Here is a 17,719-nt window from a genome sequence, read left to right as displayed (position 1 = left end):
GAGCAAAACGTGGATTTTATACATTTTACTATAAAGGATTTTATACGATTAAATACAAGTTACATGTATTGAATGCAATGAAGATTTTCACTGAGTGGGCTTCAGGTCACGCTGATCCGAATGCGGAATGTTTTGTTTAGTTCTGTTTATAACAGGGCTCTGACGCAGGACGGCTGGCATTGTTTGGAGAAGTTGTTTTGATAAGCGCTCTGCTGTTAGGAGTTTTCAGACATCAGGGCGCTCTTCTCCGAGATGATGGAGCGCACGTGGGGGGCTTTCCTGGCACGCCCATGGGAGGATCCGGCACATCAGCTTGCAGGAAAAAACGTGGGCCGAGAGAAAGTAGCAGAAGATCGAGAGAGGAGGCTTGACAGAGACTCGAGCGACTCTAATTCCGCTAATTCGATAGAGTTCACTTAGTTAAATTGTTTAAGAAATTAAATCTTCCCCCGCGTGGAAATGCAGGTTCATTTTTCCATCAAAAAACGGGCGAATGTAGGTTGTGTTTGCTTAATGGAGTCAGATAACAAATTCGAAAGATTTGGTAAATGGTACAGTTTAACATTAAATTCCTAACAGGATCAAAAACGGGTCGTAAGCCGGGACGGGAGAGCAGACGTGGTCAGGATCAAAAAAAGGGAAAACTGGGAAATCAGGAACGGACAGGTGGGAAAACGGGTGAAAAAAACAGGACAGGCGGGACACAGGTTCAAAATGCTTGCCTTGTAACAACAGAGGTTTGCTGACGGACTGACAAGAGGCAAGTGAAAGGACTGAGCTTAAGAAGGACAGGGGAACCAATCAGAAAGCCAGCCGCGGCTGGCGCCAATCGAGCGGGAACAGGTGGAATTCATGAGTAATCATGACAGTTTCCTCATTTTTAGCTTACTGAGTTTTCCCTTGCCCTCATGTAGGTTTTAGATCAGGGGATGGTGTAATAATAGTCTGTAGTTTGCAGTCCTTTGAGACTTCTTGCGATCAAGGGCGTCACAAATAAACATGACAGGACTTAATATTGTTATTAATACAATATTATAATCGGTATTAAAAAAAATATATATTTTAAAATCGAACAAGTGGTTGTACGTTGAAGCACCCCCAACACCCCCCTTCAAACCCCACCAGCTGCTAAGTGGGGGGAAAAGAGGGGGGTTAAGTGGGAGGGCCCGCCAGCACGGAGCAGTTTCGACACTTCATTACAAGATTTGCTCTCTCAAAGTTAACATCAATGACCTGACTCCGTTGCTCTTCGAGGATTTACTGGGAGGAAAAGAGCAAATTTTAAGAGAACTTTTGGACTTTTTATTTCGGTTTTCTTTTCCGTTCACCTGGAGTCTCATCCCCCCCCCCCACATCGCCCGCCCTCTTGGATCTATGCTAACCCAACGGGAAATTCAAGCGCAGTTTGTGAAGTAGAAGAGGAGGAATGTATCGCTTCTTTGCGAGGATAACATTTCTCCTTTCAGTCGTTTTCATCGTTTCACAAGGTAAAAAATGGTTCTTTTATCAACTACCCCCCCCCCCATTTGTATACAATTACAAGCCAGGTGAGCGTGTGGTGCGTTCGAGGGGCGTCGGTGCACCTTACAACGCGCACTTTTCAAGTAGGCCATTATTGCTTCACGAAACGCGTTTAAAAGTGATTAAAAGTGACCAAAAAGTGCACAATTCATATTTCATTAAAGCACATTTGTGCCCACTAACGACTAACCAATAAAAAGGGAAGTTTTTGCTTTAAAATAATACAACAAGCGTATTTACTACTGTGTGCGAAAGTCTTTGAAAGTGTCTTGAATTGAAACGGTTTTGAATAACGAGCAAGATAATAGAAGTTGGTGCGTGTGTGTTGGGGCCAGAGGGACGCCAAAGGGGACTTTGGGGGAGGGAGACGGGGGGGGGCATCTTTTGTCCGTTGTGTGGGAGAGTGTGCGTGTGCGTGGAGGGGTAAACAATGCACGAGGAGAATGTTTTATGGCTCGTGCTGGACTGATTTCTTTTGTACCCTGTTTGAATCCAGCAGCTGCTGCGCGCTTTTAGACCTCCACTTCCCCCCCACCCCCTCCAAAGTGTGGCCCCTGGTCCCTCCATAAGAAAAGCCACGCATCATCACCTTTATCTCCCACCTGTGTCCTTTACCTTCCACCACACTTTAAATTGATTGCATTACTGTATAATTAGTGCGAAATGAGTGTTTCTGTGAAGATTTTTACTGATTGTAAAATAATATTTTCAATCCAAATAAAGTTTTTATGTGCATTCAACAGGTCTTAAATGCTCACTGCCCACCGAGTCCTGCTTAAATGGAGGGAAATGCGAAGCCGCCCCAAACGGGAATGGTGACTGCAAGTAAGTGGATCAAAACATTTATTTTGGGAGTAGAAACAAAGGGGCAGGGATGAAGGTCTCCCATCTTTTGGCGATTTTAGCCACAGCGAGGTGAAGAAGGTGACCTATATGCATGGTTGGGTAGGGTTACTTTAACTAGATTACTTTCAATTACTTTTGGATGACTCCAATACCAAATATGCTAAGAAAAGACAAAAGAAACTAAATAGGAATAAAATGATGACTCACAACACGTGTTAAGCTTTCTCTCCTGGCTTTGATCTCTTTGATCTCCGGCAAAATTAACATAAAATGCGACAGAAACGAAACGAAAAGAAATCCAAACAGCTTGCCAACATCATTTTTGCCGTTCCATGTGTTCCGTTACTCTCCAAGCCTGCACAAAATTTAGTCATTGTATTCATATTTAGTTTCTTTTCTTTTGTCTTTTATTAGCATATTTGGTATTGGAATCATCCAAAAGTAATTGAAAGTAATCCAGTTAAAGTAACCCTACCCAACACTGCCTATATGTGAATTGTGTAGATTCAGGGTGTTTGTGAGATTTTGCATAGTGACCCGGGCGTTTGAGGCTGTGTGTTTGAATTAAAAACAGTTTTTTTTTTTTTTTTTTTTTTTTTTTTTTAGTTTGAACAATTTTATTGACATTTTTAACAGCAGATAAACAATGTGAGGTTTGAAAAAAAAATTCTTGACACTTTTAACAACAATTAAACATTCACAATTTCATTATATCATTTTCTAACAATATGAGGTTTGAACCATTTTTGTCGACATTTTTAACAGCAATCAAACACATTCACAATTTCATTATATCATATTCTAACGATAAGAGTTTTTATCGACACTTTTAACAGCAATTAAATACATTCACAATTTCATTATATCATATTCTAACAATATGAGGTTTGAACAATTTTTATCGACACTTTTAACAGCAGTCAACCAATGTATATAGGGCAATGCTATTGTGCAGGGGGCACATCTCTGTCAGGGTAGTTTGCGCAGGCGGGAGTACTTTTTTGTTTTATGTCATGAATCCTTCATACAGAATCAACTTTTCTCTCTTAAATGAGGGAATCAATTCATGGTAATTGGACCTCTACATACTCTTCTACACTTGTCGAAGCCTTTATTGATACCATCTTTGCAAGTTTTTCTGTCTCTTTTTAGAACAGCTATAATATAAGTAGTCATCAAAGCTCTGATGACCATTTGACAAGCATTCTTAGTTGGCATAGCAAACACATTCCATTAAAGGAATACATTTTACTACATGAAGGGCTATAAAAAGTTGCAATTATACAGTCAACTGCGTAATGAGGTGACAATTTAGCTGATATGCAAAAATGTAATGCTGGATAATTAATAATAATGCAACATATTAAGAAAGGTAATTGAAATGCTATAAAACCCATTCATTTTTCAGACAATTGCCAGTCTTAGCCTGGTTATAGAGAAAAAAATCAACGTAGTAGCTGAGCCAAGCTAAATTGAACCTGCTTTCATCCAACTGATTTGAGGCTAAACGCCAAAATAACAAACATATCCCGGCTTAATCCCTTATCTTGGTTTCGTGCAATTACCCCAAGGTGTATGTGTGTTTGGTGCATCCTGCGGTTTACTGAAACACAGTACTGTTTTGACTGACTTCGAACGTTTGTTAGGTTGTACAGTGTAGAAGAACAACTCCTCCACGCACTTCTCATCTTTTTAAACCCTGCCCAATTTTCATGCTCGAAAGAGGGTCCACCGCATATTTCCCCATTTCAATTCCATCCTTTGAGCAGCCCCCGCACCCGGCAACCAGTGGCCCGGGTCCCTCCTCTAGCTCCGGTGTGCTCTTTTTAGCGTTACGCCACAGGAGCCAACGGTTCCCTGGAAATAAGAGAAAGAAAAGGCCTCAACCAGCCTGGAAATGTGCGGAAGGGCCAGTGGGGGAAAACCCCCTCCTCTTCTTTGCCCGCTGCCCTATTAATGAGTGCAGGACCCCCCCCCCAAAAGCAGAGTGCGCGTACGCGTCCAGCCCTAAATCTTGTTTTTCTGCTCTTTCACTGGGGCGACAGCTGGGGTTCGCCCGCCGCCCGTCGCCCATTGTTGTACCGTCGGGAATAATGCTGTGTGACTAATGGGAGTGGGCCTTCCCATCGTGCCACAGACACCCTAAACACTCACCAAACCTCTGGCGTAAACCCCTCCCTGGCCACCCCGCCCTCGCATCCAAAAGGCTTGTCTCCCGCTCGCTGAATAGATAAGCCCACCCCCCTCCGACCTCAAGCCTTTGCATCTTTCGTGTGCGATCTCCATTAGAAGACCAGATGGCTGTGAAATCTAATTGGTTTAGATGTCGGCGGAGTGAGATTGATTGGATAAAGTGCTGAAATTTGAAGGTAAACACAGGCTGGGGGTTGGAGAAGTGAATGTGCATATTTATCAGATTTCTGTGGTTCGGATCTGAGATTTCAAATTTCAATTGTTATGTATCAACACTCAATCATCGCTAGGGATACCTCGTATCCCCATAAAAACAAGGAGAGGACATTGTTACAGTGTTCATTTTACCTCTGAAAAGTGATGAGTCCCGGAGACTCGCATGCTCAAAAATCTATGGGTCCCCAAAATTTAGTGTTATCGAGGTTGAAATTGTAAATCGGTGACAAATATATAATAAAAATCTTTATATTCATTCAGTTTTAATCATCAAATTATTAATTCATTTTCTGCATCAAATTATTGTTGGTAATATACCGATTAAAGGGATAACCACAAACCTTTTTTTTAATATTTTCTCCTTTTATACTTCCTTTTTTTCTTAACTTCTTTATCTCATCTCATCTCATCTCAGCCGTACCGCTTATCCTCATTAGGGTCGCGGGGGGGCTGGAGCCCATTCCAGGCAGTGGGCAGGGGACACCCTGAACTGGTTGCCAGCCAATCGCAGGGCACACGGGGACAGACAACTCGTTCGCTCATTCACACCTAGGGACAATTTGGACCGGCCAATTCACCTGAAATGCATGTTTTTGGAACGTGGGAGGAAACCGGAGTGCCCGGAGGAAACCCACCCAAGCACGGGGAGAACATACAAACTCCGCACAGGAAGTCTGGAGCTGGATTTGAACCCACGACAGGTTCCCATGACATGAACTGTGCCGCACAAGCGCTAACCACTGCGCCGCCGTGCTGCCCTAACTTCTTTATACAACATCATAATTCGTAATATAATGCATCAAAGCAAGTGAGCCGTTTGAGAGCCGGTTCTCTTGAGTTGCGCCGAAAAAGCCGGTTCTCTAAAAAGAGACGGACTTTTCACCACACAACTCGAGATCGGTGTGCAGACGAAAACTCGAACCGCGAGACCAAAACAACATCCGCCTGACCAAAAGTTTGGAGTGCGGTAAATCTTTGTTTAAAAAAAAAAATGTAATCGAGTAATAATGACAATTTTGTGTCAAAAAAGACGCACGTTGATTTGAGACTATGCGTCCCCTGCAAAAATGATGCGTCTAGGACGCAAGGACGCGGGCAAACCAGAACACTGTTGTTAGGCAAAGCCCAAATAAGTAACATGTGACTTTCGAACTGCTCAACTCAAGTCCACCTGTACCAACAGATGCTTATTTTTTCCAGCAGATGCTCATGTTTTATTCAATGCCTGGTACAACAGTGTGCAGCAGTCAGGCAACGTGCACGACAATTTTGCCAGCCAGCCCGCACAGAAAACGTACACTACACTCAGTAACTGGAAACGTCTTGGCAGTCAATTCCACCTTTGTAATAGATTTACGATCGATTAGTCAGAACCGATCCCTAAAATTACAGTATTTTCTAGACTCTAATATAGTTACATTCATTTTTATATCAAGTTTGATTCCCTAAAGCTTCATTCCATCCAAACTGGATAAATCAGATTTCAAATTAAAAGCTGCATCGTACACATTGCTTCTTAATGAAGAATGTATGAAAAATATTTTGTATCTGCACGTGACACTTTTCTTCTATGCTGGAAATTCACATCTTGTTCTACACCCCAAAATTTGCATTCTCTTCTTTTACCCTAAAACCAAGCCTCACCTTCTTCCATGCCAAAAATTATTGTCGTCATTATCGGCGCTGAAAGAGCAATAAACCCAAATGGTGATTATTGGCCTTAAGCAAGAATCCATGTCTTGTTGTTACTTCCTGTATTTTTTTTCCATTTCCTATAAATGTACATTTTGCTTTACTTATTAGCAGGGTTGGGTAGGGTTACTTCAACTTGATTACTTTTAATTACTTTTGGATTACTCCAATACCAAATATGCTAATAAAAGACAAAAGAAACTAAATATGAATAAAATGACTAAATTTTGTGCAGGCTTGGGGAGTAACAGAATACACGGAACGGCAAAAATGATGTTGGCAAGCTGTTTGGATTTATTTTCATTTTGTTTCTGTCGCATTTTATGTTAGTTTTGCCGGAGATCAAAGCCAGGAGAGAAAGCTTACCACGTGTTGTGGGTCATCATTTTATTCATATTTAGTTTCTTTTGTCTTTTATTAGCATATTTGGTATTGGAGTAATCCAAAAGTAATTGAAAGTAATCAAGTCAAAGTAACCCTACCCAACCCTGCTTATTAGCTGAGAGACACAATGTGTGATACACATCAGTGACGGATGGAGACCGTGAGAAGAAAACCGCATCATAGCGAAGGATCACTGTATCAACTATCACCATGGATCTTCCGACTGTCCATTTTACACACCGATCTAAGTTTTAAACGATCTCAAAATCATCTCTTGCTTCTCTCTGAGGAGTCTCTTTCTCTTCTGTGGCTTCATGGTGGCCCGTCATCTCCCCCTCGGGGCATGCGGTCGCGGCGGGCGCCTCTACTGGTCTGTGGGGACAAAAGGGTAGCATTGAGGATGCTACTAGCCCGGGGCCATTAATTCACAGTATCTAATCTGTACAACCCCCTCCCAAATGCACACGTGTGCATATGCTCGCGTGTACACGGACGTCCTCCGTGTTTACAAAGAGTTTACTGTTGAGGTCAGCCCCGATTAAAAACAGACAGGATGCCGTCCCTGCCCACGTTTTTCCTCTTCCTGCCTATTAATCACCCTGAGACAAGCAGCCATCAGTCAGAGAGCGCCGGGAGCTCAGCCATCAGCGTGACTGAGAATCGGGAGAATCCTACCTCCACGCTATCCTGGAAGCATATGGTGACACAGTTGAAAGGGGTAGAGATCAAAATCCTCTTTGGGTTACCACAAGGCGTGAGAACGGATCGTGAATTCACTCGGCAGCTTAGTGTGGGCTTAAACCGGTAATCAGATGTCTTTTTGTTTTTTTGTACTGTGATTATGTCTCCCGTATCGAGACCCCCTCCATCTAGGAATTGTGAAATTCCCTATTTGTGTTCTTCGTTAGGTGAGCTGGAGTCTCATAGTTTGGGTGAGAATCAGGCAGAAGCTGAACTTAGGTCATCATCTATACCAGGGATGTCAAACTCAGTTTGGCTCTGGGTTTCTCAGGCGGGCCGGAACTGTAAAAGAATGCCGACTCCAAATTTTTAGCTTTGTTTTTCAGTTTTACACTTAACTGGTTTAGTTCAACAGTTCAGTGTACTCAGTTTTTCACCTGAACCAACTCACCAGGCTATACAAACTATACACCGCTTTTAAAAAATCATTACTTTTGATAAAAATGACCTAGAGACTCTATTCATTTTTTGGACATTCTCAGAAATCCATGGCGGGCCGGATTGACATGCTTTATCTATGTAGACCGTTTTTATTTGTCCTGAAAATTCAGCTATTTCGGCTACATGACAGTCACTCCCAAAAACATGTTCCAATCTGAACAATCTTGATGAACTGAACATGATAAAAATATACATTTCTTTAGGTAGTTGATTTCTTCCCCTCTCCAAATGTATACAGAACTGTCTGAGAAAATTAGAATGTGATAGTTAATTTTTTCCCTGTAATTCAATTAAAGACTAGAATGTCAAAATGTCTGGAAATCAACTCATCTCAAATTTTTAGAATATCATAAAAAGTACACTAGTAGAAAGTACAAAATTGGAAATATTAAAAAAATAATAAAAGGATTTTAATATTTCAGTTGATTTCTAATGATTCCTGAATGCATGGCCTTTTTTAAAATTACCTTATAGAAACGAAATAACTTTCTCACAATATTAATAGTAATTTTCCTAGACTTGTGCCCTTAACAGAGTACATAACTTTTATAGTTAAGACCAAAAAAATGCATTCTATTCCAACTTGCATACACATTTGTAATTTATGTACTCAACGAATCAAAGTACTTTGCAGAAACATTTTATATGAATTTCAATACAGATTACAAAAGGGGAACCGATCTTCCTGGACAAAATTATGAGGCCAAAGTGAGCGAAAATCTATTAACCATTTTAGAATTACCACTTCAAAATGGTGTTTTTATTTCAATTCATTTGATTGGTTTGATTTATTTAATGAGAGTATAATCAGGACTCAACAACTGGTCAAGGAAGGGGCATTGAAAGAATTGAGGTCGACTTTTAAAAGCTCTATAAAAAATTCTACTTAAGATCCACTTTAATTGCTTTTGCTGATTCTCAGCTTTGCAAAAAAGGCAAAAAAATGTATGTAATTACTCTTCATTACTAGGTTTTTAGTTGCTAGTCTGGTGTCTGGCAAAAATATTTTCATTTCCAAACAAGAAACTGGTCAATGGCATAAAACTTTCTTTTATTCACACATTAGCAATTGTCTTGCAATCGTACTCACTCTATGCTCTGATCCAGAACTGGATCAGCTATAGACACATTGACTGCTCCATGCCCAAGGAATGGCGGCATCCAGAAAACGGGTTCCGTTCTTTGGCGAAGGCCTTGGAGCTTAAATAAGGTTGACTCATTGATGCATACTTGTAAACATCTGATAGGCTTAGGCTCGCACGGAGCTGAGCCGGCACCGTGCTGGTAATCCTATAGGAGTACAAATAAGGTGCGGTATTCTTTGAGAGGGACAGAGGAACATCTCTTTTGAGTTGCGCCTTCAAGAGCCCACCGTAGATGATCTCTTGCCAGCCAGACATTCTGCCGTTACTATGCAATACCAGACAGCTCGGTGCAAGGTCAGAAAGGTCCAGTCGCGCCGGCAAGGGGGATCTATTTTGGTCGAGCGCTGGATTTCACGCATCTGCAGGTGTTTCCTGAGTTTATTTTTTGTCATTTTTTTCAGGCAAAGCGAGACCGTGGAGGTCTCTCATCTTCAATTGGCTTTATCATTGTGCGAAGTTGGGCTTTTTAGAGCTACACTATGTGGGAAATAGGAAGTACAAGAGACTTTGATAAGCACCACAAAGTCTTTTTCAAGTTTGGCAGAGTGCCGGATTAGTATTACCTTTCCTGTCTCACGTTTCTTGTGTGAATTGTTTGTCCATTTTCCCTCTGATTGATGGGTAATAAGTCCAATTTACACAGCACTTATTTTATAAAACACCAGTCAATAAAATACTACAGGTGGGACTAAGAATAGGAATGCTTCTTTGACTTTGTCAACATCTATCCATGCGTTTAATGAACCCAGTGTTCTGGTTTGCCCGCGTCCCTGCGTCTTAGACGCATTATTTTTGCTGGGGACGCATTGTGTCAAATCAACGTGCGTCCCCGGGACGCAACTTTTTTGACACGAAATTGTCATTATCATTTTTTAACAAAGATTTACCGCACTCCAAACTTTTCGTCGGGCAGATCCGGCAGATGTTGTTTTGGTCTCGCGGTTCGAGTTTTCGTCTGCACGCCGATCTCGAGTTCGAGTTGCGCAGTGAAAGTCCGTCTCTTTTTAGAGAACCGGCTTTTTCGACTCAACTCATTAAAAAGAGCCGGCTCTCAAACGGCTCACTTGCTTTGATGCATTATATTACGAATGATTGTTGTATAAAGAAGTTAAGAAAAAAAGGAAGTATAAAAGGAGAAAATGAAAAAAGACAGGTTCGTGGTGATCCCTTTTAATCGGTATGTTACCAACAATAATTTAATGCAGAAAATGAATAAATAATTCGAATAAGAAAATGTATTATTCTACTCGCATGCTCAAAAATCTATGGGTCCCAACAGAGATCTATGGGTCCCCAAAATTTAGTGTGCTCCATGACAAAACTCGAACCGTGAGACCAAAACAACAATGGCGGATCTGCCTGACAAAAAGTTTGGAGTGCGGTAAATCTTTGTTAAAAAATGATAATGACAATTTCGTGTCAAAATAGTTGATTTGACACGATGCGTCCCCAGCGAAAATAATGCGTCTAGGACGCAGGGACGCGGGCAAACCAGAACACTGATTGTATATGATGTTGACCAGTTGCACAGGGAATAATTAATGCTTGATGTTTTAATCGTGGTGAAAATGCCATAATGAGGGGTTGAAACAACTTCTTATTCCACACTATAAAGTCCAAAGGTTGTAAGGCGGATAGGCCTTATCCCATGGTCTACTCTATGGCTTAATCTGCTTTTCAATTAAAAACTACTTGTTCGATTTACAGCCCAGTGGTTGATAATCAACCACTGCACTGACCAGACTAGCGATAACTGAGATAAACAGGGTTGGGTAGGGTTACTTTGACTTGATTACTTTCAATTACTTTTGTATTACTCCCAATAGCAAATATGCTAATAAAAGACAAAAGAAACTAAATATGAATCAAATGATGACTCACAACACATGGTAAGCTTTCTCTCCTGGCTTTGATCTCTTTGATCTCCGGCAAAACGAACATAAAATGCGACAGAAACAAAATGAAAATACATCCAAACAGCTTGCCAACATCATTTTTGCCGTTCCATGTATTCCGTTACTCCCCAAGCCTGCACAAAATTTAGTCATTTTATTCATATTTAGTTTCTTTTGTCTTTTATTAGCATACCGTAAATTCCGGACTATAAGCTGCTACTTTTTTCCAAAATGTTCAACCCTGCGGCTTATTCAGTGATGCGGCCAATTTATGTATTTTTTCTAACAGCCGCCAGTGGCGCTCGAGTACAAAAGGTAAGATTTAGACCGGTGGGATATGTGCAAGTGTGTTGCTAGCGTGTTTTTGAATAAAGGGGTGTAGGACGACGTCTTTATGACAAAGTCTCTTTCCCATACTGGGGAAGACGATTTTAATGACGTCAGTTATAAGGAGGAAGATGAGCACGGTTTACCGTAATTTTTACAAATACCGTATTTTTTTTTAACAGATCCATTTCCTAGTGTTGCGAGCGTGTTCCTAGTAGCGTTTTGCTACCCTTCACAGACACGGTTTGGGATGAAAGTTATAACATTATTATTAAAGCTTTGAAAACTCTTTGTAAATATGTGTAACCATGTATAATATGTATTTGCAACTGTATATTTTTGTAATGTATTTATTTTAGAGACTTATTCTGATATGTTTTCCACGGGCGAATCAAAAAGAAGGGGCAAATACAACGGGGGCTGATGGGAAGTGGAGTTAAGGTAAGACGTGTTTGTGGACGCAGTGGACAATAGTGGATATATATTTTTCCCACCCGTACCTTTGGAAATATACTTTTTTTTTTCCTTGGGTTATTTTCAACGGGACTCGGACTCTGCAGGTCTGCGTCATATCTCAACTATCTGTATCATTTTGCGTTCAGTTTGCCGGCTGTTGTTTTTGGACTGTGTACTTCGTATTCAGTTACAATTGCGGGACTCAAAGTTGGGTTTGGGTTAATTTCGTGATTGTGTTGCATGTTTTAATGTGGGCGCATGCGGCTTATATGCAGGTGCGGCTTGTGTAAGTACAAAAGCGGTTATCTTCTTAAAATGTGGTAGGTGCGGCTTATAATCAGGTGCGCTCTATAGTCCGGAATTTACTGTATTTGGTATTGAAGTAATCCAAAAGTAATTGAAAGTAATCAAGTTAAAGTAACCCTACCCAACTCTGGAGATAAAGAGCTCCAAGTGCTGACACCTTTCAAGACGCACTTGACACTGTTGAAAGTCACCTGGCGGCTCAAACTCGCACTACCAGGGCCAGAGGGCAAATGTTTGAGCCAGTGCGTGCGACTCTCCATCTGGGCTTTCATTACAGAGGAACCCAATAACGGGACGGTGTTGGATTTCCTCTAAAAAAGACGTAAATAGACGGTAAAAAAAACAGATGACAGCTGTTAAGGGTGGCATGGCGTGAAGTTGAGCTGTGAACAGAGCATGGGTGATCACCTAAAAAAACTGGGATTATACATAGGTGCAAATAATAGAAGGATGGATGGATGGTATCAACACACGTGTGAGTGTTTTTTTTCTTCAATTATTGACTATGTTAAAGGAATAGCAAATTACCTTGCATTTCTGACACTGTAGGCAAAACTCAAAACCAAACTATCCATCCCTTATCTTCACCGCTTATCTCCACCAGGGTTGCGGGGGTGCTCTAGCTTATCCTAGATACCTGTGTGCACGGGACATCCTGACACCCTTACTCATACCTAAGGACTATTTTGGAGTTTTTGAAATGTGGGAGGAAACCGGAATGCCGGGAGGCTCACGGGGAGAACATGCAAACTCCGCACAGGAAGGCTGGAAGCTAGATTTGAACACATAACCTCAGAATTATGCCTCGGATGTTCTAACCACTCATCTTCGTGCTGGCCAAATAAATGATCATGTTTTCTAAAATGGTTTATTGAACTCATTTTCTGTTTCTGGATTGAAACAAAAACATTTGTTTATTCGATTGATTCATTATTGAAAAAAACAATCCTTTATATAATCTTTTGTTGTAGCCCCAATTTGTAGGTTGGTCAAGGATTATTTTGATAATCCATTATTTGACTATGATTCGATTTTAACAGTTGTGAAACACGAATAAAAGAAAAACAGCTCTTGAAGAGGCTAAGAAATTGAAATGAAGACACTTTACATCACAGATGTCAAACTCAGTTTGGCTGTGGTCCCGGATCCAGACTTTCTGTCCCGACATGGGGGACAGGATCAAAAAATGTTAACTCCAAAACTTTACCTTTGTTTTTCAGGATTATACTACATATAATAGTCACAGACATAAAGCAATATTTTCTAAACAAAACGCATTTATTCACAAACAATGGGCAAATATTTTCCTTGTTCAGCATTGAATGTCTTAACCGGTTTATTTTAACAGTTGGGTGAATGCTGGCTTACACTTGAACCCACTCAACACGATGTATAAACTCAACCCTACCCTCTAGCGGCTGGAGTGAGCATTTGGTTTGCATTTATTTCACGTCGTGTGTTTGACCTGCCCGCTTTACACGGTTCGTCTCTCCAAAGCTGTGGCATTTTCTACCCCACAATCGGTCATTGGGGGGAGTAGAGTCACCACCGAGAGTGACAGATGGCAAGGCCGGCCCAGTCACTTGGGAGGGAGTGTGGGGATGATTTGAAAGGGGAAAAGGCAAAAAAGAATGAGGGTGGGGGGGATTGTTCCTCACACAAAAGTGCTTAGGGTCAGAAGGTTGGAGGAGCATCTGCTCCGGGCCTCAGGCGGACATTGCATTGCCGGGAGAGACCTGTTGCCTTGGTTTGTGTGGGTGGGTTGATCCCTTTTTGGACAAGGACAATGCATTTAAAAAAAAGCAATGGAGGTAAACAAAACATGAGCTCATTTGTCTTTATGACATTAAAAGCCAGGAATTAATTACACCTCAGAACACATTCGGGCTGCAAGTACGACATTTGAATGTTTGAGTGTTTGCATGATCCTCTGCAGTACGTTTGAAAGAGTGGGAAAATTCAGCTGCAATCACTTCTCACTACTCTCTCACTTATTCACTCATTATATGCACCGCTTATCCTCAGTAGGGTCGCGGGGGTGCTGGAGCCCATCCCAGCTGTCTTTGGGCAGTTTGCAGGGGACACCCTGAACTGGTTTGCTAGCCAGTCGCAGGGTACACAACAACTCACTCACTTATTCACACGCTTAAATCCATCCATCCGTCCATTATCTGCACCGCTTATCCTCAGTAGGGTCACGGGGGTGCTGGAGCCCATCTCAGCTATCTTCGAGCAGTGGGCAGGGGACACCCTGAACTGGTCGCCAGCCAGTTTTAGAGCACACAGAGACAGAGAACTCACTCATTCACACCTAGAGACAATTTGGAACGGCCAATTAACCTGACATGCATGTTTTTGGAATGTGGGAGGAAACTGGAATGCCCGGAGGAAACCCACGCAAGCACAGGGAGAACATGCAAACTCCACACAGGAGGGTCACTTCCCACTATTGTCAAGTCAAGTCATGTTTATTTGTATAGCCCTTAATCACAAAGAGTCTCGAAGGGCTGCACAGACCACAGATTAATGCAAACCACAGACCATTATTACACCATCACCTGATCTAAAACCTACATGAGGGCAAATGATACACAGATACATTATTAAAACGTAATTGGATACTGATTCTGTTAGGATGATATGAGCACCATTTAGTATTTGTGAATCAAAATGATTGAAATAGATTGTCTTTTGTTTTCTCTTAAAATAGTCTTGTACAGTACATACCGGTAACTTGTATATAATTGTACAGTTGTTGTTCTTATCATCTTAATTTTTTTCTCAAACATTTGTTTGAGGGCATTTTGAGGGATTTGAGTTTTTTTAGTCCCATAATATGAATGCATTTTTTACGTTAACAGTTATACCTCGATTTTCTCGATTATTCCCTTCCGTAACCACCCATAATACTGCATTTATGAGTGTAGAACACGCACTCGTGTATAACTTCATTTTTGATTAAAAATTGGTGTTAAACAAAGCATTAAAAGTGACAAACATTGTTGAATATGTGGGGCTTTGGGTACAGTTATTTATTGAGTAAACTAAACATAATACCAACATAAAATGGACATCATATTTATTTATTGTCCTTCGATGTTCGATTTATCATCAGATACAATACGTTTTTTTTCCCTCGTCGTGCCTTTTTGCATTTATCTCTATCTTTCAGGAAAAGTTTTTGTTTTCTTCATTCTCTACCATTCTAACATTGATATAGCGTGTACAACGCGCACCCAAACACGAATGAATACTGTAAGTTGATTCCTGTAAAGCAGAAAAACGTTTAATATTTTATGGTGTTGCATAACTAATCCAGGTATTTGTTCGCATTAGTCAAAGTCCGCTTTATTGTCAATTCTGAAGCATAAACAAAGAATTGAAATTGCATCACTCTCAACTCTCAGTGTCTAGAAGATTTAAACAAATAAAAAATAAAAGAATAACATTACAGCGCTGGTGAAGTTTCCCTCATCTGAGTTATTTTTATGCAGCAAAGCACGCTGAACTTTAAGTACAGAGACGAGTTTCTTGCTTCATCTGTATTTGTTGTTTAGTTGATGTGTATTCTGCTCCTCTGCGAAAATGTCACAGTTTAACCCTTCCATATATAGTGTAAGTCAATGCCTCTGGCAAGCCAAATACGAGCATAACAAACAATGGGGACTCGGTAAAGGAGCACACTTTTGGAGAAAACAAGCACATTATAATGTTGATGTCGGCAAAATACATTAATAAAAGCATCCTTTATTTTGTCTATAAAACAGCTCAGTTAAACCAAACTTGCACTTTGTTTGATGTCTTGCCTCAATAGTAGTGTCTACATTATGACAACAAGGTGGGCAAAAAAAAACCATAAACCTTACGCAACGAAGCTACAAAGGACATCAAGGTAAGATAGGGCCTAAAAAATTCAGCCCAACCTGACCCAGGCCCGCGGGTAATAAATCCCGACCCAGCCCGAGCCCGATCAATTAATCTTATTTGCAGAACTGTGTCGAAGCAAACCCCAAATTTCACGTTTTTTTTGTTAGGACTCGGGAGGTGATTTATGATAACAAATTAAATCCAGTTCTTCGTAACAAAGTCTTAGTTAAACAAGAACATTTACATCTTTTATATTCCTGTGTATGCAGAAGTTACATCGACTGATAATTTTCCATCATTGACGGGTTTTTTTAAGAGTTCACAGGAACATTTTTTGGTTGTCTGTCATTTTGATGGGTTGAAAATTGGACCATAACACACAGCAGCAGAAGAACAATGACGGGTTGATAATAAGAAAAAAAGTAAGTTAGGGAATCCCGGCCTGACGCAAATGTAATGATTTAAATTTTACTTATATTATAATTTCGAGTCGGGTTTAGGCTTCAAATGTTATCAACTAGATGCTCAGATTGCTCTGGAGATAACGATAGGTTTGATTCGGGGTCACTTCAAAGGCTCCATGAATGCCTTGGCAGTCTTGTGCCGATTGTAAATGTCTGGACTCCCCGTGGCGCACACGTTCCCGTTAAGACTTCTCACCTCTCTAAAGTCAACAGGAGAGGTTTTGGCAACCCTGTGCGACAATGGGATGGCGGTGGGATGTGTAAGAAGGGGGGGAGGACTTGCAGGAGAGTACTGTCTGCAATAAAAAAGGAGGATGGGGAGGGATAGATATCAGGAGTTAAGACCAAAAGTGTGTTTGGGCTGAGAAAAAGGCAGAAGTTGCAACAGCTGACTTCACATGAGCTCCTAATGTCCCCGGAGGGGAGGTTGGCTTGTCAGCAACACCCCCCCTGGGGCAAAAGGAGGAGGGTGGGAGAGAATGGGAGGGGGGGATAAGGAGTTCGGAGGAGGAGTCTTGCCCAACAGCTGCCCTTATTAACATGCACACCTGCTCCCTGTGGAGACACAAACAGAACACCCCTCCTCCCGCATCCTCACACGCACTTACGCAGATTCAAATTCAAACCGTAGCACTTTTTTGTGCTAAGACTGCAGAGAAAAGCAAACAGATTCTTATCAGCGTTGCACAACGTCTTACTCAGTTTGTTTGTTTTGCCCAATTTTTGCAGTTTAGCACGGTCCACTCGTGGTTTGACACACCATTCCAAAGTACAGGGTTAGAATCTTGCGTATGTGTAGTAACTCTTCTCAAATCTTTCTTCTAGAATGCTGTAACATTTGGTTAATTGTTTCAGCAGTTTTCCCAATATATTGGTGGTTAGCGCGCGTGCGACACAGTTCGGAGGTCATGAGATCGAACCTTCCTGTGTGGAGTTTGCATGTTCTCCCCGTGTTTGCGTGGGTTTCCTCCGGGCGCTCCGGTTTCCTCCCACATTCCAAAAACATGCGTGTCAGGTGAATTGGCCGGTCCAAATTGTCCCCAGGGTTGGGCAGGGTTACTTTAACTGGATTACTTTCAATGACTTTTGGATGACTCCAATACCAAATATTCTAATAAAAGACAAAAAAACTAAATATGAATAAAATGATGACTCACAACACGTAGTAAGCTTTCTCTCCTGGCTTTGATCTCCTTGATCTCTGGCAAAACGAACATAAAATGCG

The 17,719-nt window shown here is 41.2% G+C and overlaps 1 protein-coding gene across 1 annotated transcript in view; it reads left to right on the top strand.

Annotated features, from left to right (window-relative positions):
- Positions 1 to 1,192: 1,192 nt before the first annotated feature.
- LOC148350167 (neurogenic locus notch homolog protein 1-like) overlaps positions 1,193 to 17,719 on the top strand; it is a 60,767-nt gene continuing 44,240 nt past the window's right edge. The window contains exons 1-2 of the mRNA XM_088355558.1: positions 1,193 to 1,487; positions 2,265 to 2,346. Coding sequence (XP_088211684.1) covers positions 1,427 to 1,487; positions 2,265 to 2,346 — 143 coding nt within the window. The 5' untranslated portion in view covers positions 1,193 to 1,426. The remainder of the gene's footprint in view (positions 1,488 to 2,264; positions 2,347 to 17,719) is intronic.

The sequence above is a fragment of the Urocampus carinirostris genome, chromosome 16 (genome assembly GCF_059441175.1).
Source record: "Urocampus carinirostris isolate Australia breed hairy pipefish chromosome 16, RoL_Ucar_1.0, whole genome shotgun sequence".
NCBI lineage: Eukaryota > Metazoa > Chordata > Actinopteri > Syngnathiformes > Syngnathidae > Urocampus > Urocampus carinirostris.
Note: the sequence above shows the minus strand (reverse complement) of the source record. Positions and strands in the feature narration are given on the sequence as shown.